Here is a 25193-nt window from a genome sequence, read left to right on the forward strand (position 1 = left end):
AGGTAAGTTTAAGTCAAATATTCTACAGTAAACATATTACTAAAAACTAATGATTCTGTGAAGGAGAAGGTTTGGGGTTCTGCAGTTACTGATTTGTAGTTGACTGAGTGCTGAACACTACTGATTTATCAAAGTTTGTTAATATCACCTACAGTTATTCCACAAATGTGATTAGATACATCATATGCTTATATCATCAATCTCTGTTACACTTTGCATTAACACCAAATATAGATCCCCGAGCCCTCAAATTTGCACAAAATGCTCAGAAACGCTTTCCTACTGACTTATTAGTTATTAAATGTTGCAACCTCTTACCATTCAATTTCGAATAAATCAACAATAATATCCAACTATATATTTTTCCTGTCAATCCAAATTATGTCTCATATAATTATTGCCATCTATAAATTACCTTAAACTGTACAAAGAAATCGCGATCATAAATAATGATCCCTTCCAAAATCCTTTGAGTCTAGCCACATCCCTGAAATTGGAAAAATATTTACAAGAACCTGGATGCAAAGAAAACCAAACAGTAAACATACTATACAAATAAGAAAAGAAAAACAAAAATCAAAATGCAATTGAACCCATGCAAATTCTAGATCTCCAGAGAAAAGCATGAAAATGAAGATCGAGAAAGAAGAAAATAAAACTCCGATCCTCTAGAGATGGAGAAGATATAAGGTCAAATCTTACCGATTTTTAGTGGCATTGGGTTAGTTCAAAGATTAGAGAGATGTAGGGAGTTTGAGAGGGTGCTTTCCCCGACAGGGTGTGATTTGAACACTGGATCCCAAAATGTTATGCATGGGAGGTGGATCCCAAAACAGGGTAAAGTGACATCCTTGAGTCCGACTTTGCTTAAAGAAAGTTGGATTAAGGAGTCCATTTTTCGTTTGTGTATATTTTCCGGGGGAGTCTTTTTTTTTTATTTTTTTGGACTTTGAGTTGTTTTTTTTTTTTTTTTACTTTGAGTTTTGGACTTTGACTTTGAGTTGTTTTTTTTTGGACTTTGAGTTTTTAATTATTGATTAGATATGATTATGGATAGAGTTTTTTTTTTTTGCTGTGCATTATTGAAACGAACCGAAAAAGCGAGAATCAATATGATGAAAATAATCAGTATGGACTCAAACAGTTCTTCTTTTTTTTGCTGTGCATTATTGAAACGAACCGCGAATCAGTATGGACTCAAAGACATGATTAATTATTAATTAATAATGATTTTGAATATATTTATAATTATTGATAGATGATTAATAATTTAGTAAGTTAATTAAAAAGATAAAAATTATTAAATAATAATAATGATAAACATAAATTGATGAAAACTTCATCCGGTATTATTTAAACGGTTAAGTTCACCATACAAATTATCACGAATGTAATATTTAACCGACCACGGATAAATATTTTCAACATGACAATTACTAATAACTAACATTTGTATAACATTGTTTGCTACATTGAATAAGATCACATCATCTGTTCGTGCTATTTGAAAATGCGACGTAATTTCTTCCCCAATGTTCGGTGAACCATACCGGTTGAAAGTTGATTTCAATTTTTCTATGTTCTACTATAATTTTAAGAGGCTCACTGAACACGTCTGCGATACTAAGGAATCGAGATAATCTCGTAGGTTACAAATGTGAAAAAAAAAATTAGTGAAATAAAGATAATGTTGAAAGAAGTATAAGGTATAATGTATAATGTTACTTACCGCGGAACGTGTAGACAATTTAACATAGAGAGAATGCCATGCATTTATTTGATTAAATGAAAAAGATGGTAGTAGAGCGGACCTTGCGTTGACCCGTATTTGGTCTAGCACAAAATGAAAAAGATGAGTTAATATTTGTAGTAAAATATATAATTTGTATATGATAATTTATTACGAGATGATACCGTTCTCACAAAGACGGGAAGTTAAGTATTGGTCCTGACGATTACGTTACACTCCCTTTTTTTTATTGTCGTTGGCGGAGTAGAGAAATGTTTCAAAAGTAAAAAAAATCAATATATCTAAATACAACAACATCTCCAAGATTTAAACCATGATCTGTCATGAAATCAGAAGCTCTGGTAGTGAAGCGCATGTTTTCAAGGGATACTTCTATTCCGTATGTGGGGGCATGAAGCAAAATTGCGCTTGTTGTTAAATGTTGCATTAAATGTCGATGCATTCAATTTGAAATTTTCTACATCGCAATTATAAAAAGTGTATAAGAAATAACATCCATAAATATTTGATAAAATTAAAGCAATTAATGCAACAAATACATAGATATAATTACTATTGTTATTTGTGATGTAATTGTAATTGAAAACCATGTAATAGTGCATGTAGTAACATCAGGCAAATGTCTTTGGGCACAAGCTTTAAAAGAATAAAAACCATATGAGGATAAATGTAGTTACAAAAGAAAAATAAATGCAAAATGTGGAAAACTATAAGGATAGCTTACGTGATTGGTAATTAATAACTTGTAAACGAATTAGAATATCTTGAGCATATCGTTCAACATCCTCGTATTCTTCAAACAACATAGCTTCTGGCACTGTTGTACCTAACATTTTCAAATAATTTATCCAAGACGGAGTTGGAGAACATACATATTGATGTTCTATTGAATGTCTTACAGGTGCAAACAATATTTTTCTTCCGACTATGGTTATTGCAAAATAACGGTGTGTCTGATAACCTTGATTATCAACAATGAAGTCTTTCTTAAAAATTACAAAAATTGCCATTGTAATGTCTAAATAGGAAGAACACTTAGTATGAATTAGTTGAAAGTAGAATAGTGCAAATAAATGAAGTTTGCGAATAAATGAAAGATATGAAGGAAATGATGAAGTTCATGGTTTTTATAATGAGATTTGGAGTATTTTTACAACAAAAATAGCACATGTGGGTCCATGTTTATTTAAGTCCGTGAAGGACTTAATTTTTTATTATTATTTTTATTTTGTTAAAAAGGGTGTCCATCAGTCCATCTTACTCTCTTTTTCTATGTGAAGGACTTAATTTTTTATTATCTGATTTAATTTTTTTATTTTTTTTTGTTAGAGGGTAAGATGGACTACATCAGTCCATCTTACTCTCTTTGATAAAAAAATTAAAATTAAAAAGATTCAACAAGACAAATCCTCGCAAATTAATGATTCAACAAGACAAATCCTCAAAAATTAATAAATATTTTTTTCATTGGTGATTTAAACGTGGACATTGCATCGAAGAGTGGGTTGATCTACGACAATAAATACATCTTTGATTGGTGTTGTTACTAAAGTCCATTTCATTGTGAAACCTACGTGTCCGTCATTGATATCGTTGAGATCGTTGCAGAGTTGCGGATTTTGGTGGAAGGCATTTGACATGTACAACCCACTCATGTACAGCCCACTGGCTTTCTTCGTCGACTGGATAGAAATCAGCAACATAGCTATTGTGGTCGCCCCGCAACGTGCTTATGGCGATGATCCTAGGTTCACCACATTTGAACATGGCCATAGTAGCACGACGCATGATTGGGGCGAAGGCAGTAGCAGTTATGTTCCGGAAATTACCACGTTCGACCCGCTAATGTCTTCTAGATTTGGCCAGTTTTCATCAACTTCCCACCAGTCTGTGGGATATGGATTCGCAGCGTATGGCCAATCTAGGCATGACGATTTTTACCTTAAATTATATAAAGAAATCGCGATCATAAATAATGATCCCTTCCAAACTCCTTTGAGTCTAACCACATCCCTGAAATTGGAAAAATATTTACAAGAACCTGGATGCAAAGATAACCAAGCAGTAAACATACTATACAAATAAGAAAAGAAAAACCTAAATCAAAATGCAATTGAACCCATGCAAATTCTAGATCTCCAGAGAAAATCATGAAGATGAAAATCCAAAAAGAAGAAAAGAAAACTCCGATCCTCTAGAGATGGAGAAGATATAAGGTCAAATCTTACCGATTTTTAGTGGCATTGGGTTAGTTCAAAGATTAGAGATGTAGGGAGTTTGAGAGCAGTGGAGCAGTCGAGACTCGAGAGTGGAAATAATGAGAGGTGAGTGTTGAAAGTTTGGAGAAACTGAGAATGTGAGAAAGAGAGTTGAGGTGTTGAAGACTATGAAAGTGTTTTATATATGCATGTCAGAACAAAGATAAGTTCACGAGAGGGATTCCTTATTGCTAGTTTTCCATCTTATGAAACAAAATTCACAGGTAACTTGATAAGCAATTCACACTTATAATTATAATGGCTTGTTTGGTTGAGTGTAGTTTGGGGAGCATTGTATTTCAATTCAATGAATTCTCAAACCACATTGTTTGGTGGAAGGAATTGTAATTCTCTCCAAATGAATTGCAATTTATGAGTTACCTATGAATTTCAATTCGGTGGAGAGGAGGGGCAATTTTGTTGGTGTAAAGACAATTTGCCTTCCTCCCATACCCTTTGTCTTTGTCTTTTTTTTTTTTTTTTAATTTGAAAGAATTATTATTATGATTATTATTTAAAGAATTATTATTATTATTTTTAAAGAATTATTATTATTATTATTATACTTGTTGTTATTATTGTTATTATTATTATTATTATTATTACAACATAAGGGCATTTTTGTCATTCTATGGTTTCTTACCTTTTAATTCCCTATACTCCTATTTCTGCGTATCAAACACTGTAATTTCAATTCTTACTTTATTCATTAAATTGCAATTATACCGAATTACAATTTTTTCCTCCCTAATTCCCCCCTCCCAACTAAACGCCCTGTAAGATCACGAGTTTAAATTCTTGTCCACTTGGTTTGAGGCGGTCAATTATGAATAACTTAAACTGATTTATTTCAATTGATTGTAAAAACTTAAACTGATTTATTTCAATTGATTGTAATCTATTACCAATTACAAGACAAAATTTACTTACCCTCAAAAAAATTGTAAAATTTTACTCATGATTCAAAAAAAAAAAATTCACCTACCAGTCCACCACTGCCCAAGTCACGGGTGAACTGCATGTAAAAGGTTACAGAGTAAAAACATAGAAAAGGGTGATTTATTTGTACTTTGAATTGTCCAGTTGCGTGCAGTTAACAGTGACATAAAGTATAGGAAATGATGGGTGATAATAAGGCTGGCAAATGAATAGTTAGATTCCACACCCCGCTAGGTGTACGAGTGAAGCTAATAACTCATTGCACAGCAAAAGAAGCAATGAAGGGCATTAATACTTTTTTTTTTGGAAACAGATGGCTTTAATACTAAAGCCTACGAAATTGCCACGGAGGTTTTTTTTTTTTTTTTTTTTTTAAAGCAAATTGCTATCAAGGTTGAATTGCTTTTATGGGGCGTTTGGTTCCCAAAATATTATATTACCTTAAAAAATGTTAGATTTTTGTGTTTAGTTTAAAATTGAAGTATGTAGTATAAATGCTCTCACGCGTGCGCGATGAGGCTGAAGCTTATTTTCAGTGGGGCTCATTTCCTACAATGATTTCTATTCTTACAGAAAAACTTCTCACACTCTCTCACCTCCCTTCTCACTTATCGGGGATGTTTGGTTATTGGCTTATAAGTCAAATTTTAGTTTATTTGATCAAGTTTAGCTGTTTGACCAACCAATAAGCTATTTTGAAGTGTTTGGTAAATGGTTTATTGGCCTTAGCTTATTGGGCCAATAAGCTGAAAATTGAAAAGCTAATGAATGTAGCTTTTTGTATTAGCTTGTTGGGAACAATGTGTATATTGACTATTTTATCCTTTGAAATCAATGTGATTTACTTTTAAATGGGTGGTGTGTTTGTTATTTTATAATAATAATAATAATAATAATAATAATAATAAACGAGTGATGTGTTTGTTATTTTTAATAATAATAATAATAATAATAGAAAATAAATACGTAATAAAAATTGTTTTAGAATACTCGTATAATTTAATAAGAGTTAAATAAACAAAAATAATTAACTTATGCCCTTAAAAAAGGTATAGATAATATCCAAATTTTATAATTATTTATTAATAAGAGTTTATTTTGTTGTTATATTTAAAGGTTGAAATAATACAATACACTCATACCCTTAAATGTCATTTTACATTCAATCAGCTACTAGTAAACAGTTAATTTACCAAAATGTTTTTTATAACCAGCTAATACAACCAGCTGGTCAAACCAGTTAAGGCAACCACCCATATCATGTTGGCTAAATCTCTGACATGAACTCAATATAAATCACAAGTGGTGATACTCTTATATGCATGTCAGAACAAAGCTAAGTTCACGAGGGGCATTCCTTACTGCTAGTTTTCCATCTTACGAAACAAAATTCATAGGTAACTCCAATCAAGATAATAAATTAATAAGCAATCCACACTTATAATTATAAGATTATAAGATCATGAATTTAAATTTTTGGCCACTTAATTTAAGGCGGTTAATTATAATTAACATAAATTGATTTATTTCAATTTATTATAATCTATTACCAATTAGAATTACAAAACAAAATTTACTTACACTCAAACAAAAAAAGTTGTAAGATTTTTCCCCTCATTCAAAAAAAATTCACCTACCAATCTACCACTGCGTCACGAGAACTACATGTAAAAAGTTACAGAGTAAAAACATAGAAAAGGGTGATTTATTGGTATTTGGTACTTTGAATGGTCCAGTCGCGTTCAGTGAACAGTGACATGGACTGTACGTATTGCCTATATAAAACATAGTAAACATATCAATAATTGTGTAAATTTAATATTATTTGAACAAAAATGTGTAATTTAAAAACTCTAAACAAAAACATGTAAAGTATTAATGTCATTACCTTCTTTTCAAAACTCTATTTGAAAAAAAAGATAATTAGACTACCTTTTTTAAATTTTTTTGTTTGACCAGACGTTTCCACAAACAACGTAATTGCATTGCCTTCCTTTCACTATTGCCTTCTTTCAACTCTCAATTTTTTTATAGGAAATTTTTATTACTTCAAATTTGTGTTTTAAAATTTTTATTTTATTAAATATTAATTAATAACATAAAGTTTTCAGAAAAAATAATCACATAATTAAACAAAAATTTTATAATTTTAAATAGTCAGATCGGCTAAAGTGGTTGTCGACTCTAACGAAATGTAAAATTTTACTACTATACACTTTTATATATTAATTAATTAGAGATGTAAACACCATTAATTTGTTCAATATTTGTGATTATAAGATCTTCAAAGCAATTAAAGAATTGATACGGTTTGATAAACATCCTTCGTTATTCTATATTTAACTAGAACACAACCCTTCCAATTTTTATTAATTCAAATTTAATTTTTTAAAATTTTTATTTTATTAAATATCAATTAACAACATAAAAATTTACAAAAAAAATAATAATCACATTAACAAAGATTTTAAAATTTTAAATTGTCATTTGTAGTACAATGAATTGCATGATATTAATAACGTATTTTTAAATATTTTTATTATGTATTTATTTATTTATTTTACTGTCAGTTGAAATGAAGATGCTTAATTTTTTAAAACTACATATTCTACATTGCATGTGGGGGACGGAAAGTTCCTTTATGAGATTGGGTTAGTTGTTCAATTCTTCTTATTTTTACGCTTCTCAGACCCAGATGTATATTTTCTAGAAGAATAATTATAAAATCCTAAAGAAATTTTTTTTTAGAAACTCTATGAATAAATAATTAATCAAGAAACAAATTCTTAAAACAATAAACAAAAATTATGAAAAATACGTAATTTTAATTACCTGTTAAGAGAATTGAAGAACTTCAGACTTGAGAGTTTGTGTGATCAAGAAGAATTGAAGAATCAGTTGAGTTGTGGTCTGCGATCTACGTAATTACCAAATTGTGAATTGAGAATTTTCGAATTGCCAAATTTCGTTACGGTATTGTCGTATTTTATAGGGTTGGGAATTGAGGGCTCAATTTCATCTTGTCACAAATTGGTCCAATCTTTATACATTTGGCCTAAATTTTTGTAAACTATATATACATATAATTTTTTTTTAAATATGGGGCCCCCAAAAATTGGGGGCCCTGTGCAGTCGCACATGTTAGACATGCTCAGATACGGCCCTGGATGACGATATGCCCTTTCTGTAATTTATTTGTCCTTTGTTAATACGAATGTCATGAAAAATTACAATATAATTGCATTAATAATTATACATTTATAATTATCAAGATTGCTGCAATACAAATAATAAAATAAATGAATAATAAAAATATTTAAAAATACGTTATTAATATCATGCAATCCATCGTACTACAAATGACAGTTTAAAATTTTAAAATCTTTGTTAATGTGATTATTTTTTTTGAAAATTTTATATTGTTAATTAATATTTAATAAAATACAATTTTTAAAAAACAAATTTGAAGTAATAAAAATTGGAAGGGTTGCGTTCTAGACTTCTGTTAAATATATATAGAATTACAATAGATGTTTATGAAACCGTGTCAATTCTTTAATTGATTTGAAGATCTTATAATCATATATATTAAACAAATTAATGGTGTTTACATCTCAAATTAATTAATATATAAAAGTGTATAGTAGTAAAAAAAAGTGAAAAGAAGGCAATTGCATTGTCTTCTTTGTGCCATTAACGGCCAAATCAAAAGAAAATAAAAGAAGGTATTCCAATTACCTTCTTTTCAAATAGGACTTTGAAAAGAAAGTAATCACATTAGTACTTTACACATTTTTGTTTAGGGTTTTGAATCAACACATTTTTGTCCACATGATATCAAATCCAGATATTTAAAGCAACTAACTTCAATTTTATGTATTACAACACCAATGGAAACTCAAATACATATTATTATATTCTTTAGTTTTTATGTGACTCTAGACTAGAGGACCACAAGGGGTGATTTGATGATGAAAAGAGCGATGAGTCTAAGCTCGGAGTTTCAGCGATGGAGTTCTCATCAACTGGCAATTCATCATGAGATAGAAATGGTTTGGGTGGCACCTCTACCATTTCCACATCCCCTTCAAGCATCTCCACAACTTTGTTCATGCTAGGCCGCTCTTCTGGCTTCATCTGAATGCACCAAAGTGCCACCATTATCATCTTCTTTACCAACATGTTCTCTTCCCTAGTCGCACCTCCCATCTCAAAGATGCACTTTTCATCTTTCAATTGCTCGTAAACCCACGTGGGGAAGTAAATTTGGCTTTTCTGCTCCGCTAATGGGTTGAAGTTTTTCCTTCTCCCTGCCATTTCCATTATCAGCATCCCGAAGCTATAAACATCGGCCTTATGAGAAATTGCGCCTATGTTTCTGTAGAATAGTTCGGGTGCCATGTACCCCATTGTGCCTCTCACTGCGGTAAGCGAGGGTATAGTCCCTTCCGTAGGGTACAACCTTGCAAGCCCAAAATCCGAGACTTTCGGGCTAAAATCCTCGTCCAGAAGAATGTTATGAGGCTTGATATCGAAATGCAGTATCCTCATGTCGCAACCCCGATGCAAATAATCAATCCCGCGAGCAACTCCCAGGGAAATCTCGAACATTTTCTCGTAGCTCAAGAAAAGACATTCTTTCTTCGGGAATATGTACTTATCTAGCGAACCATTAGGCATGAATTCGTACACCAATGCGCGTTTCGAGCCTTCGACACAGAAGCCGATGAGTCGCACCACATTGGTGTGATGAATCCTGCCAATAGTGGCGACTTCACTGATGAATTCTTTGCCTATAGCCCCGGATTTTCCCATCATCTTTACAGCAATGAAAGGGCCACTTCGAAGTGTTCCTTTGAATACAGTTCCAAAGCCTCCTTCTCCCAACTTGTGCTTGAAACCTTTTGTCATCTTCTTGATGTCGGAGTAACTGTACCTTATTGGCATCAGATTATTGTTTGGACCACTTAGGTAGTCTTCAATGGTGTCATATGCAGATAAGTGTCGCCTCCGTAGTTTATACACCACTAATGCGATTAGTAACATAAATCCAAATAAAAATCTTAACCCAACGTAACCTGCACACTCGCACAGGAAATGGAAAACATTATTATATTATACATATATACATATATATAACAAAATAAATAAATTAAGACAAAAACTTGTGAGGATCCATGAGGCGGGTTGAGGCAGGATGAAAATGTAATACATACTTATATTGGAAAATGTAATAGTAATATGGAATAAAATGTTTGTTAATTATTTATAAGTGAAATTGTAATACTTTTTATTAAAAATGAATAAAGTGTGAAAATATTATATTTCTTTTCAAAAGTATTACAATATTATACGTAACAAACACTTTATTCTTGATTAATATTATAATTTTTTGTATAAGTATTACATTTTCATATTGACACGTCTCATGGATAAAGATGTATGAGATAATCTCACATGTCACAATACAAGAAAGTCACTTATAAATTAACCTGAATTGAATCAATAGTACGTTTCTATAACTTTATAAGGAGATAATCGTACCAATGATATCGCAGATGTCTTCTTTGTAGTCTTTTAAATGCCCGTCAAGAAAAAGGAATAAACTATTAGTTAGCACACGCTATAAATAATTTTTAAAAAAAATTAATGTACTAACTTTGTTATACCAACTTTTGTATCATATGATATAACTAAATTAAATGTGATACTTTTTTAAATTTATTAACTATAAATTTTGTGTATGGAGCATCATCTATGGAAAATGATAAATGCTTACCCTGCCACAGATGTGGTATATCTGCATTGTCCAATGAGAATTGAAAGCAACGTTAGAGATCAAGAAAAGAAGCTAACTTAGTGCTACAATCAACAGAGATACGAATGGTTACCTCGCCTTATATCTTCTATACCTGCATTATTGTCCCAGGACAAGCAACGACCACGTTAACAATTTTACATTGAATCTTTCCTCAAAATTTTGACAGAATACAATAATGTGGTCAGTTTGGATATTGGGGGTATTTGTCAAATAGCTTATTATGTTAACTGTTTTTATTAGTTGGGAGTATTTGCGGCAAATGATTGGGATGTATTTTGCAAGGTAGACTCAAGTCCAAAATTCACAATTTACATATATTAGTTACTTATATTGATGGGATGTAGGTCTATAGACTCCAAATCCTCTAAGTCTCACCGCTCAGTTTACGACTCATACACCATCTAGAGTATTGAGGTTACGGTGTTTCCACATCAGCCCGAGGAGCTTCTACTCAATGGACGTCGGATGCAAGCAATCAAGGTTTGTGTATTTTGGACCCAGGTCTACCTTGCAAGGTGGATGTGTCCATGGTATAACCGTATAACTATTGAGTATTTGCTTGTTTGTATGAAAATATTTAGTAAATTAGTTGTTTAGGTTAATGAGTAACCTGTAAACTGAGGACATGAATATATTATTTTACTCATTGAATTATCTATAAATTATTTTTACTTTTAGGTATAAATTTTAAAATAAGTTTATTTTAGTAGTAATAACTATTATTATTATTATTATTATTTTTTGAAAGGATTATTATTATTATTATTATTATTATTATTATTATTATTATTATTATTATTATTATTATTATCATCATCATCATCATCATCGAATTTTTATTTCTAAATCCTTGTTTTACCAAAGCAAAATATCCAATAATTAAATGTTATATGAAAAATAAAGGTTTTATCATCTTAATTTTACCTCAAATGTTGACCCGATGCTATTTATAAGGTTTTTTTAAAAAAAAAATCTATATTTATTGAGTATTATTGTAAATTGAATGATGTTATCATGAATTAATAGGTTTAAGAATAGTATGAAAATTAGGTTGAACATTTCCATTTTGTGTTTATGTTTGTGTTTCCGTGGAGAAAAATTGTGGACATGCATGCATGACCTTTTAAGGATTGTGTATATGACTATAGAACTGAAGGAGTCTGACTTACTCAACCAGATGTCGTGTAAACCTGCATTGTCCAAAGAGAAACAAATTATATTAGCAGAACTGAGAATGACTATCCTTGCATAGCAAATGATATGTTCGATAAGTAATTAAGGAATTCATCAATAAAAAGACTTCTTTTTAAAAAAAAAAAAATAGATGTTTATTAATTAAATTATGATTTATTAATTTTTTTTAAAAATATTTAAATTGATTAAGCTAGTAATAGGCAAATCCCTTCATAATCCCATTTGTGGCGACTCAATTACACTTTATTAAAAATAAAATAAAAAACATTTATGAACCTGTGCATCCCGGCCATGAGAAGTAAAAGAACAACTAAAGAATGTGTACACTTTGTAGTTGCATGGTGCACTTTTAGAGTGTATATTTTGAATTACATTTTTACATATTATTTGATGTACTTTGTAGTTTTGTATATTGTACTTTTGAGTTATATTGTATAAATTACTACATTTATGATATAAAGTATTATTATATATAAGACTTAAATATCGATCATATATGTCAGAAAAATACTTGCTTCCTCTCCTAGATTTCACCTTCACTATTTTCCCTCATTTTTTTTTTACAAAACAAAGGGATTCTATTATTAAAGATGAATAGGAAAAAAAAAAAAAAGGAACAAATACACTGGAGGGATGTTGTCCCAACTGTAGGAGTCAGACTGAGAGTCAACTACCCTTGCTAGTTTGTGGGCAATTTGATTTGTTGATCTCCTTGCAAAAACATAAGTAATTGATTCAAAGCTAGCCATTAAAATCTTACACTCATGGATGATAAGACCTATGTGTGATTTGTTTGGGGTGTTGTTCTTTAGCTCATTTACCATACTTAAGCAGTCAATTTCTAAACAGACGAACTAGATGTTCTAGTCTTTAAGCCAAGATATGACTTCCTTACAAGCTAGAGCCTCAGCCAACATCGGAGATTGCGGGCAATCGATGTTGCCATTTGTTGCGGCAATGAAAGTCCTATCATGTGTCAGTAATACAACTCCAAAAGAGACCTTTTCTTCTTGTGGAAATAAGACTGCATTGATATATGCTATTTTGTACAATTATTCACCCCTTATTCTAGTTGTTTTGAAGGTTATTTTCTGTATCCTAGTGAAATTGGGAATTGTTTATGTGTTATATTGTCCAAGTGCTAGTTTATCTACAAGGAACAACAAAGGAATAATATTGGAGCATTTTGGACAAGTTCTGAAAGAAAAGGGAATTGCAAGGAAGAATACAAGTTGGAAAAGAATTGGAAGTTGCCTAATGGGCCAAGGCCCATCTACCTCCTATATATTTGACCTATTCTCTACAATTGAACAGGTTCCCTTTACAGAGTTCTGAACCCTAGCTTTTAGTTTATATTTCCCCAGCATAGTTTAGACTAGTTATACATTAGATTATTTTTATCAGTTAAGTTTCTCTTCCCTTTATTTTTCTTGCAATGTTTATCTTTAATTATTGCTTTGTTTTGTTTACTCCCATCATGCGGGAGTAGTTCGTTTATGGGTTTGGATTAGAGATCCATTGTTAATCTTGATGTTCAATTGGTAATTAATTGCATAAAGGGATTGAATCTTTTACCTAGGGTTTATGTTGATTTGGGGATTTCTTTACACTAGTTATTGGTTTGTGGTCAGAATTAATTGCTAGTCTAAGAGAGGGATTCATTACAACGACAGTTGGATGAAGACCTCGAGCCTTACCAATTTCAACCTAATTTTCCTGCTATGAAAATAGAGGTAATATTGGGGGCTCACAATGCTTAGGTGCTTAAGGTTATGATTGATGCATCACGACAGTGGGGCAATCTTAGCCTGATTCTCTTATTGATTATGAAAGTAGCTGAGTGGAATTCTTTTGTGCATTGCCCATATATCCCTTGGTTAATTATTCTTTCCCTAATCCTGAGTTTGTTAGAACATCAAGGTTACAATCCCCCTAATCTGGCTCATACTTTTATCGTATAGTTTACATCCTAATCAATTGTTTTCTTTTATTCCACATCATTCAGTCTTTGTTACTTGGATTCTATAAATTCATATACTCTAGTGCCTAGTAATTCATACAATTTCGTGCCATAACATCAATCCTCAGCGGAACGACATTACACCCTTTTACACTCATCATTTGTGCTCATCATGCATCAACTTAACAAACCAGAGTAGTTGGTTGGGTGGACTGGGGCTAGTGGTATTGTTAATTGTGTTTGGCCTCCTTCTAGAAACATTTTTCCTCTTAATGTGATATCTATTCATTGGGTGTCATGAATTAATTGATATCATCGTTAATTCAGAATAAAATTTAACTACCAATGTTGCTATGTCGAATTGATTGGAGGGGACGGAAAAAATATTAGAGATTTATAACATTTATATATATGTAATTATGTTATGATCATTTTTTTTTTTTTAATTTGACTCATTGTACAAATTGAAACTCATAAGTCGGTCTCACATCAGACTAGCCATTTGTTCACACGTTTCTTTCTGCTGAGTTGTGCTGTAGGTCATGGTGGACACATCAGTGTGCATTACAACGTACGTAGCATGCAAAAAAGACCTTTTTGTTTTTGTCGTCTAACATAAGGGAAAGTGGGGACTACAATATAAATGTATCAGTACTCCCAGCTACCTAAATTATAGGACCTGGAATTATTATTATTATTATTATTATTATTATTATTATTTAAAAGTTTAGGTGATTTAGCTTAACTAATTTTAAGTCCACCGAACTCCACTCCTAGAGCTATTGTAAAAATAAATCATGAATCACATAATTAACTCACCAATAAAATTTTAATCTTTATCTGCACATACACAAATAATTGAATCCAAAACTTCAAATTATTTGAAATATTATTCCATTTCCTCCGTCCAGTTGTTAGTCAGGGATAAAACAAATGGCACGCCTTTCGTTGTAAAATTTAAATATTTAAAAATTATATTACAATATTATTAAACAAAAAAAATTAAATGTAAAAATCATAAGGAAACTTAAAAAAAATAAGTAAAGAATAAAGGGTTGATTTGACCCAAAAATAGTAAATAATATTTTTTTTTTATTAGAGAGTCATATTTATGTGAGACCGTCTCATGAATCTTAATCTGTAAAACGAGTCGAATCTAGAATAGTTGTTTGTTACTTATAATAGAAATCATAATATTTATTATAGAAAATTTAATACAAATTTAAAATCAATAAATTGTTACTACTATATGTGAAATTGTGAACTAGTATTCAGATTAAAATGATTGTTACTAATGATAAATATTGTAATACTTATAATTAAAATGATGAAACTTATAATGTGTAATTCTAATGTAAATATTGTACGAAGTAATACTACTTAATTATATGGAAAATGTTATTTAGGAAAGAAATCATAATACTCCTATTTATTATAGAATATTTAATACCAATTTGAATTAAAAATAAATCGTTATTTATGAATTATGATAGATATTGTAATACTTAGATGTGGAATTATGATACTCTTTAGGGTAAACCTTATTATTATTACTAATGATAAATATTGTAGTAATACTTATAATTGAAATTATAATACTTACATACTCGGTTGTTTACAACCTGTACTTCTCTCGAACAAGAATCCGTGAGAATGTCAGATTGTATTACACAAGCTTTTGACCTTTTTAAATTTGTATACTTTTAAATGGAGACGAATTAAGATTTACATTGAAAATTGAAAAAATAAAAAATAAATTATGAAGAATAAAAATGTTAATACTATTTATAAGCTCCCTGAAGGAACATAGCTTCATAGTTATGAAACAGTCTGCGATTCAAGTTTTCTATAGCATAGTTAGAAAAGTTGTTTCTATGTCTGACGGTAAGGAATGGTTTACCATTTCATTGATAAACATTTTATGTTATGAATTAATGGAATAATTAAGTTTACCTTAAAAAAAATGTTAATACTATTTTAAAAAAAAAAAAAAAAAAAAGGGTGGATCAAAGTTCACCTTTTTCTGCAGAGCACTCGAGTTGCTGTGAATTGGTGGTGTTCTCCAGCCAGCAATACCCGTCTCCTCCGACTGCTCCACACTGTTTACAGCTAGGCGCTTTCCAATTCAGCTCAATACTACCACCAGGTTGTAGCCAAGAATCCACTGCCAAAGCGCTAAACATTTTAGTGCAAGAAACTAGCAGCGGGAGAATATCGGAGATTTGGTCGTGAGAGGCCACAGCATACACATGGTGGCCGGGTTTGTTGAGACATGAGACCGGCATCATAAGCCGATGAGTCCTGCTGGAGGAGCAACTGAAAAAGCTTATCTCAAGGCTGCTGCTGCCTTCTGGCAGGCCAAAAGGAGATGATAATGGATCTAATATAGAAAGCAGCGCTGGGTGGCACCCATCAACCTTAGATATTTCCATCGTCTCAGATTCGTAATCGATTTTCTTGATGATCAAATTCACTGATGAGGGAGACAGGAGAATTGGAAGGTTGGTTTGGTTGATTGATGGGTTTACTGGGAATGGGAGTTTCATTGCAGTTTCGCCGGTTTTAGTGCATGAAAGCTCAAACCCATTGTAACCGCACTCATCGGGCTGTTTGCCTATCAATCTAAACGGGAACAGAACGTCTGGGCCGCCCTTCTGATCGCATCTTTTTGGCTCGCAATCTTCGTGCTCGTGTCCATAACAAACGGTGGTGGCAAAGATCACAAGGAGAAGGTAGTTTATCAAGTACGAGGTGGTCATTTGTGTATGTAGACAAATGAATTATTGATCCAATCAAGTGTATCTGCTCAATTATTTTGTGATCGAGGAGTCTGTCCTATCTAATCTTATCTGCGCGCGGTTAATTTCCTCATTAATTGCCTCTACGTGCAAGTGGGCGCAAAGCAAGCACCCAAAAGTAGACTTTTGTTGCTTCTACTAATTCAAAGTCGTCGTCGGTTATGCATGGCTCCACTGCTCTTACGTTGGAGGCCGGGGAAAACAACATTAGTGGATCAAACTAGTCTATCATAATCATAAAAATCTCATCTGCTCATCAACATCTTGGACCTATGCTCACAAATTATACCATGAACCCAAAATCTACTTTACATTATGGATCTTGGTTCAAAATAACCACCTTCAAATTATGTCTACAATTTATATATTCTGTACTTACAGGGTTTATGTGCCTATAAATAAATTGGAGGCGTATAACATGCTAAGAACAAAATATGTTAATTGTCAACACATAATATATTATGCTGTTAGCATATTCTATACATACAATTAACATTTTATGTGTACGTAGTTAACATGCTATGTGGTTTGAATTTATTTAAAGGCACATTAACTTTAGATACAGCAAATATCAACTGCAAACACAATTTTTAGATCAGGTCCATAATACAAAATGAACTATGGTCCATGGTATAATAATTGGGCTATGACTCTCCAGGCTAAAGTTTTGGTCATTGAACTTTCTAGATTGGAGATTAGGCTTCCCAATTCAAGTGACTCTTGGGCAGAAATTTTAGGGGTTAATTAGTTAGGCCTGAGCTGAAACCTATTGTATTAAAAAAAAAAAATCTCAAACTACTGCATGCTCACAAAGACCTTATGTTCTAGTGACACCGGTGTCCCGGTTTACACTCTCACATGGATAATGGGAGTGGGTTCGCTCTGATCATTAATCAGTATTGGCGTGCCGAATTGAATGGTGAACGAAGACAGTCAATGGCAAGTCAAGCTGTGGATAATTTAGGAATCCCAACCCATTGCTCTTAAAGCCCAAAAACACTAAGAAACACATCAAACAAACAAATTCCACAGATCAAAGAGAGTGATCGAGAAATTGCAGAAGCCATTCAAAACTATGAGACTTGTAATAATATTAGCGATTTTGTGCGCAACAAATTGCCGAGGTCATCAAGAAAACAGAAACTGCTCTGCTTCTTGCGGCAACATTCAAGACATCCATTATCCCTTCCGATTAACCGGTGATCCAAACTCCTCCACCTGCGGCCTCTCCACCTACGAACTCGCCTGTCAAAACAACCGCACCATTCTTAACCTCAACTCCCACAAATATTTCGTGCTCTCAATCACTTACACAAACTTCTCAATGCGAATCCTCGATCCCGGCCTACAAAACACCAAAACACCATTCCCTCTTCACGATCTCAAGCCCCAAGACCTGTCCCGAAGATACCACTTATTGCGGCGGCGATTCAACTCGCCGGCGGCATTCCTCAGCTGCACAAACCCTGCAAACTCTTCCTCGTACCTCAAATCTGAGGTGAAATCTGAGGATTCATCCTTTTCCTATGTGTTAGTTGGGGAACATGTAGATGTCGGGAAAATTGAGGATTCTTGCAGTATAACCGGCGCTGCTTGGTTCTCCACATCTGTGTTTCCTTATCAGAGACACCGAGGAAACATGTCTCTTGGGCAAATCCATGACGCACTAGCTTATGGGTTCGAGCTCTCATGGCTTCCCCTCAACTGCAGTGCAGTGTGCGGGAAAAAGCATTGCAGAATTGAAGACAACAATACAATCGCCTGCGTGGCCTCCCGCCTTGCTTCAAACTCTAATTCCATGCCCTTACTACACAAGTGTAAGTAGATTTTTATCTTTCAATTCTATAATATAGTTATAAAAAATTCAAATTAACAAATGCCTAATAATAAAATGATAGAAGATAATGAACAAAAAAGCCAACAATAGAAACGGTTCAAATAAAAATGTGCATCTATCTGCGGAGGTGTACGTTATGGCACAAAACTACCATTACATCCGATGATACTTGAAAAATACATTAAAAATATGTGTGTCTTATGATATATAAAGTTCAAATGAAAGGATATGTACTTTGTAGTATTGAGTTGTGCACTTGTTAGTTCATTTTTGAATCGGTCCCTATAAGATCGAGATATAAAATTGAGTTCAAAGTGTAACATAATAATACTACCTCCGTCCCAAAATGGTTGTCTGGTTCATTAACGAGGCTTGACTGAAGTAGTTTTTAATCTAATTTTTTATAATATTAAGTTTAGCATTAATATATAAAATTTATATATTTAGAAACTACATTAAAAATACTATTAAACACAAAAAGTTAAATTTAAAAATTATAAAAAAATTACTAAAGAAAATAAGCAAAGAAGAAAGAGTTGGTTTGACCAATGAATAGTAAATAGAACATGTAAAATGGGACAGATGGAGTAATAAGTTAGGGAATTTTTTCTATGGATGATGATCCGCACAATTGTCTAAATCATGAGTAAAATGTACATTTTTAATATAATAACAGTGCGTTTGGTTGGGAGGAGGGAATTAGGAAAGAAAAGATTTGGTAATTTTGAAGAAAAAGGATAAAGTGAGAATTTAAATTACATTGTTTGGTAAACATGAATATAATGATTGAGAATTGAAAGGGAAGAAGTGAATAAAAACTAAAATGCCTTTATAAAAATGGTACAATAGTCATTTACCATGGAATTACAATTCCACAAATGGTGAAATTGCAATTCCATGGTCGGAGGGAATTTCCCTCCAACCAAACCATGGAGTTTGGTACGTATATTATTTATGTATTGAATGCACATTATTTGATATTATACAAAATAATGTACCTTCAGTACACAAATAATGTATTTTTAATATATTAAAATGTGTTTTTTATTTTTAATGTGGACCATGGTTTATGGAATAATGATTGAATAAGTTTTTACTTTTCGTGCATAGCTCAATAGTGAAAGACTAAGTGTGGTTGTGGTGGCCAACAAATGCCCAAATTTGAACCTTACAATGGAGAATATACTATGAAGCAAGCACTCATATCACAATGATGCACATCTCGCCATTTATCTTCTCTTACAATCTTCCCTAACCGTCCTTAGATTTAGGGTTCAAACTAATGATTGAATAAGTTACATCCCTTTTTATGGATCATAAAATTGAGTTTAAATCCCCACAAGTTTGAGGTCATTTACAAACAAAATTGAACCCAAAAGTTGCTGTACTAAATTTGTTTGGTTGGACTTGCAGGTGAAATTTTTGGTTCATTTCTCGTCGTGTTGGTCATTCTTGCCACATTTGGTATTTATTTCTTGAACAAAAAGAGAAAGGAGCAGTTGAAGATTGAAAGGTTTTTGGATGATTACAAAGCTCTCAAACCAGCAAGGTATTTGTATGCAGATATCAAGAAAATCACGAACAAATTTAGTGAAAAATTAGGCGAGGGAACCTATGGAACCGTGTACAAAGGGAAGCTTTCACATGATGTTTTTGTTGCCGTTAAGGTCCTCAATAATTCCAAAGGAGACGGGGAAGAGTTCATCAATGAAGTGAGCACAATTGGAAGCACGCACCATGTCAATGTGGTTAGATTGGTTGGCTATTGTGCTGATGGGTTTCATCGAGCTCTTATTTATGAATATTTAGTGAACGATTCTCTTGAAAAGTTTATATGTTCTCCAAACGAGAAAAATTTCATTGGTTGGGAGAAACTGCGACAGATTGCTCTAGGCATAGCCAAAGGAATTGAGTATCTTCACCAAGGATGTGACCAAAGGATCCTCCATTTCGACATTAAACCTACTAACATATTGTTGGATCAAAACCTCAATCCAAAAATCTCAGATTTTGGTCAAGCAAAATTATGCTCCAAGGAAAAGAGCATTGTCTCTATGACCAATGCGAGAGGGACCATGGGTTATATTGCACCAGAAGTCTTCTCCCGAAACTTTGGAAACGTCTCATATAAATCAGATGTTTATAGTTTTGGAATGCTTTTGCTAGAAATGGTCGGAGGAAGAAATAAGAGCGACGTCGAGGTTGGATCATCTGAAATGACTGGCCAAGACTATTTCCCGGAATGGATTCACAACATCATGAATAAGGGAGAAGAAGAAATAGAGATTGAGATAGAGAAAGAGGGTAGTGATTCTAAGATTGCAAGGAAGCTAACAATTGTAGGACTTTGGTGCATCCAGTGGTACCCAGTGGACAGGCCTTCAATAAAAGTTGTGATTCAGATGATTGAAGCTGAGGAGCCTCCCTCCGTGCCACCAAATCCCTTTGGTTCCACTCATCCATCCTGTGCTAGAGCAAGTAAGCCTGGGAAAATGTTTACCAGTGGACTAGAAATTATAACTGAGTCTGAATGATGACTCTTTCATTGTATAATATTGTGTATACTATTATGTAGTGTTTACCAGTGGACTCTTTCTTTGACCCAGTATAACCATGTATTTTTTAATTATTTTAATAGTGTTGGTTTTTGATAAGTGCAAAAGACGCCACCTTTATAAGGTCGTTCTCGGATCATATTGTGCACAATTGATGGCTTTTATGTTTGATTTGAGCCTTAATTGCGTTAGAATGCTTGTTATTGCCATCGGACCCGTTCCACGCCTTGTTAATTGTTTTGTAGGTAAAATGATATACAAAAAGGTGGAAAACGGCATGGATTTCGAAGATAGGTTCACGGGCCGAAGTTGGAGCAAAAATAGGCCCTGGACGCGCGTCCATACCTGCGTCCAGTAATATGCCCGTAGAAGTTTCGCACAGCAGAGCAGAAGCCTGATGGATGCGGGGTGGACGCGGGCGTCCATCAGAACGCTTGCAGAAGTTGAAGTCTGGACGCATTTATCGCCGTGGACGCGCGTCCACCATGGCGTCCATCGCGAAGTTGGGCGATTTTCGCAATGTTTAAAAGGGGAATTGAGCTAATTTTTCGGGGGATCTCTCAATTCATCCACCATTCCACACCCTAGACTTTCTCTCTCTAGGATTAACCTAGAGAGAACTCTCCCAATTCACTCCACATTGCAATTCTTACGTTTAGATTAGAATTAGAGAAGAATTCCATTGTTGCAAGATTGAGATCAACATTCAAGTTCAAGTTCAAAGTTTAATTTCAAGCTAAGTCTTCATTTTAACTTCTTGTCATTACTTTTGCCTTTTGCTATTTCAATTCCAAGTATGATTAGATAGATCTTTGTGGATTTGGATTGAGCAATGTTGTATGGATATTCTTGAGCTTTGAATTGATCAATTAGGTTTTGCAATTGCTTGATTATGAGTTTGATTGTGTGAGTGGTGATCCACTTTGACTCTTGTTGATGCGTACACGGATTGCTTCCCGCAATAAGTGCACACTCAAGGAATCACTCAAGAACCTTTCGTGTCCAAAAGAGGATCTTACCTTGTAGACTCTTGGATTTTGAGATCCCAACTCTACAAATGCCTCACCAAACTAACAAATAATACTCTCAACCCTTAGATTATTAAGCAAGGCTAAGAATTAGAGTATTAGGAATCTAGCACTAGAATTAAGATACAAAAATAAAATTAGCTATATAATATGAGTAATAGTATTCTTTTTGGGTTTTTGGATATGTGTGTGAATATAAAGAACAAGATAAAGGGATAAACTAGCTTCTCACTAGCCTACCAAGATTGAATGCTTCTCACAAACAACCTAAACTTCAATGCACTTCTCATGCAAAGAAAAGAGAGAAATTTCACTCAAATTGAATTCTTACAAGGTGTGTCTCAAACCATTGGGTTTATGGGGTATTTATAGGGGAAAATAAGGTATTAAATATTCTAGGTCACTAATCCCACCCAAAATAAAAAATTACAACTTTGTAAAAGTAATTCCCACCCAAAATTAAAAATACAAAATAATTCCCCACCCAAAATTAAAATACAAAATAATTTCCCACCCAAAATTAAAAATACAACATTTTGCAAAAGTAATTTCCACCCAAAAATAAAAAATACAATTCTTGCAAAGTAGTTTCTCACCTAAAAAAAAATACACCTTGCAAATAATTTCACACTGGGAAATTTGATCTGATACTGAAGTCTGAATTGTCTTCAAAAGTTTTTATGTGAAGACAATTGAATAGAATTATTTTTCCAGATTGATCTTCTTCTTCACAAAAAGATGTTGGACTCCAATCTGTTTGCACAAAAGTGTTAAAAGCCTCTTGAATCTTCCTTGACTTAGATCTTGTTATCGGGCCACTCGAGACTTTTAATGGATCATTTATTTGTTGCATTCCGGTCTCATCACTTGTGTAGGGGTGATCAACCTATATGAGAGGTGTTTGGAGAAGGAGTCTCATCTACGAGAGTAGAGTTACTCCTTAGCCTAGCCTAGCACATTTCCCTCTCACCTTTGAGAAAAGGGAGAGTGGAAAACAAGAGGCACATAACGTGTTTGACAAAATGTCTCTTCTAGCCTAGTGATCATGAGGATGACATTACGGTCTAAGAAGTGAATCCATTGACCACGAGAGTGGCGGTGGTGTTGGTGACCTTGTCTCATTTTCGTTATCTAAGTGTTGCTAGCCTAATATCTTAGGAAATCAAGGATACCTATATGAGTTGCAAGATCCAAATCCTCCTTTCCAATTGATTGTTTCCAACGTTTTGTTCCTTATTTTCATTATGTTTAATGAACATTTCTCACTATGTTTGGGTTAGCTTTTAAACATTAAACACTCTTGTGCTTAATCCCCTTACCGCTCGAATTCCCTCCTTGCCATCCTTTGAGAACGATACTCGGGAACTTCTTCCCGTTTTAACACCTACTCCTTTCCATCCACCACGAAAACTACATTCATCAGTTTTACTGTTGTGAGATAACAGTTCGGCTAGCCAACACTACCGTCCGTAAAACTTGAGAGAAAGTAATAATGTAAAAACACAAGAATAATTGGGTAGAGTGATTGCACTTGCATTCAAATCAGAATCCCCCACACTGTGACCCCAAGGTATTTATACAAGACTAATAAGGAAATAAGGAATAAATTAACAAATTTAACTTTAAAAAAAGCTACTTAAACTGCTCAAACTGCCATAAATGCTATCAAAATTGGATTACGAAAGAATCTCACTGAATCTGCCTAGATTCTCTGCGAATCCCTCGTCTTGCCGCGCCTGAGGGCCGCACCTGGTCGGGCGTTGCGACCTGACTGCCTACATCAACGGGGCTATCTGGACTTTCGTACCCAGTCCACCAACTGAGAAGGGAAGCCAGTCGAGTGGGCTCCAGATAGCGGAAGCTTGGGGTCGAATACCCCATTCGGGAGATATCCATCAAATAGCATCCTCAAAAGGTAACCATGCAAATCAATAGTTATATGGTGATTGGTGGATCATGATGCATGTAGTAACATGCACCCAAACACATTCTTATTTTTTCTTCTCATATATTTTTTTCAACTTAAATTTATTTGTATTTTATTCCTTTTGTACAAATAAAATTAATGTATAAAAATATATTATTAAAAAGTTCCAATTGAAATCAATGACACCCATACTAATATAATATATTTTTTAAATTTAAAAAAAAAACTAAATCTATAGGTATACGCAAAGTCATTACTTTAGTTTAATGTTTATGTACAATAATCTTTGTTTTTTATGAACATATAGAAGCAACATTATGAACCTATTATAAACTAGAAAAAAAATACATATCTAGTTTAGTGTTTATGGGCATTAAAGTTTAAGTTTATAAACATATAAAACAAATATTATGAACATAGTACGAGATGAATGTTGTTAAACATGATGCACTTGTAGTATAATGTTTATGTACATTAAATTTTATTTTTATATATGAACCTATAAAAGGAATATTATGAACATATTATAAATTGAATGAAAATACATATGATATACATTTAATTTAGTATTTATGGACACTCAGGTTTAGGTTTACAAACATAAATAACAAATATTATAAGCATAGTACATGATGAACGACTGAATGTTATTAAACATGATGCATCTGTGATCTAATATTTATATAAATTATTTATAAACATATAAAAATAACATTTTGAACCCACTATAAACTGAACAAAAATAAATATAATGTAAATTTAGTTTAGTGCTTATGAACATTAAGATTTGAATTTATGGACATATAGAACAAATATTACAAATAAAGTACAAAATAATATGTTTTTAAATATGATACACTACTTAGTTTAACATTTAAATTAAAATAACGTCATTTTGAACTAGGATCCACCATGCCACGATATAATTTGCCCAGGCAAATTCACACTTTAAAATTTTCATATGATTTTATTATTATTATTTAGGCCTAAAATCTTACACCTAAGCTTTTTGCCTTTGTCAACACGCGTTTTAACGTGTTTTTTTTTTTTTTACTAAAAATCCACAACAGTTCAGACTTTTGACAAAACCGCAGTTTTTTTAAACATTTCATTTGATAAGGATTCC

At 32.8% G+C, this 25193-nt stretch overlaps 2 protein-coding genes across 3 annotated transcripts; one reads left to right on the plus strand and one right to left on the minus strand.

Annotated features, from left to right (window-relative positions):
• Positions 1-8758: 8758 nt before the first annotated feature.
• LOC116012508 (rust resistance kinase Lr10-like) lies at positions 8759-16772 on the minus strand. 2 transcript variants are annotated; one of them, XM_031252062.1, is made up of 6 exons: positions 15940-16772; positions 11938-11958; positions 10839-10859; positions 10727-10747; positions 10492-10521; positions 8759-10025 (listed from the first exon to the last, which is right to left on the minus strand). In XM_031252062.1, exons 1-6 carry the CDS (start codon positions 16679-16681, stop codon positions 8869-8871), a joined length of 1992 nt encoding a protein of 663 aa, XP_031107922.1. In that variant the 5' UTR covers positions 16682-16772; the 3' UTR covers positions 8759-8868. The 2 variants fall into 2 exon arrangements, with proteins under 2 accessions (XP_031107922.1, XP_031107923.1); XM_031252063.1 differs by lacking the exon at positions 10727-10747.
• Positions 16773-17662: 890 nt separating this feature from the next.
• Positions 17663-21219, plus strand: LOC116012510 (rust resistance kinase Lr10-like). The gene is made up of 2 exons (XM_031252065.1): positions 17663-18537; positions 19971-21219. The coding sequence occupies exons 1-2, from the start codon at positions 17796-17798 to the stop codon at positions 21089-21091; spliced, it is 1863 nt and encodes a 620-aa protein (XP_031107925.1). The 5' UTR covers positions 17663-17795; the 3' UTR covers positions 21092-21219.
• Positions 21220-25193: the final 3974 nt, after the last annotated feature.

Source organism: Ipomoea triloba, chromosome 3 (assembly GCF_003576645.1).
Source record: "Ipomoea triloba cultivar NCNSP0323 chromosome 3, ASM357664v1".
NCBI lineage: Eukaryota > Viridiplantae > Streptophyta > Magnoliopsida > Solanales > Convolvulaceae > Ipomoea > Ipomoea triloba.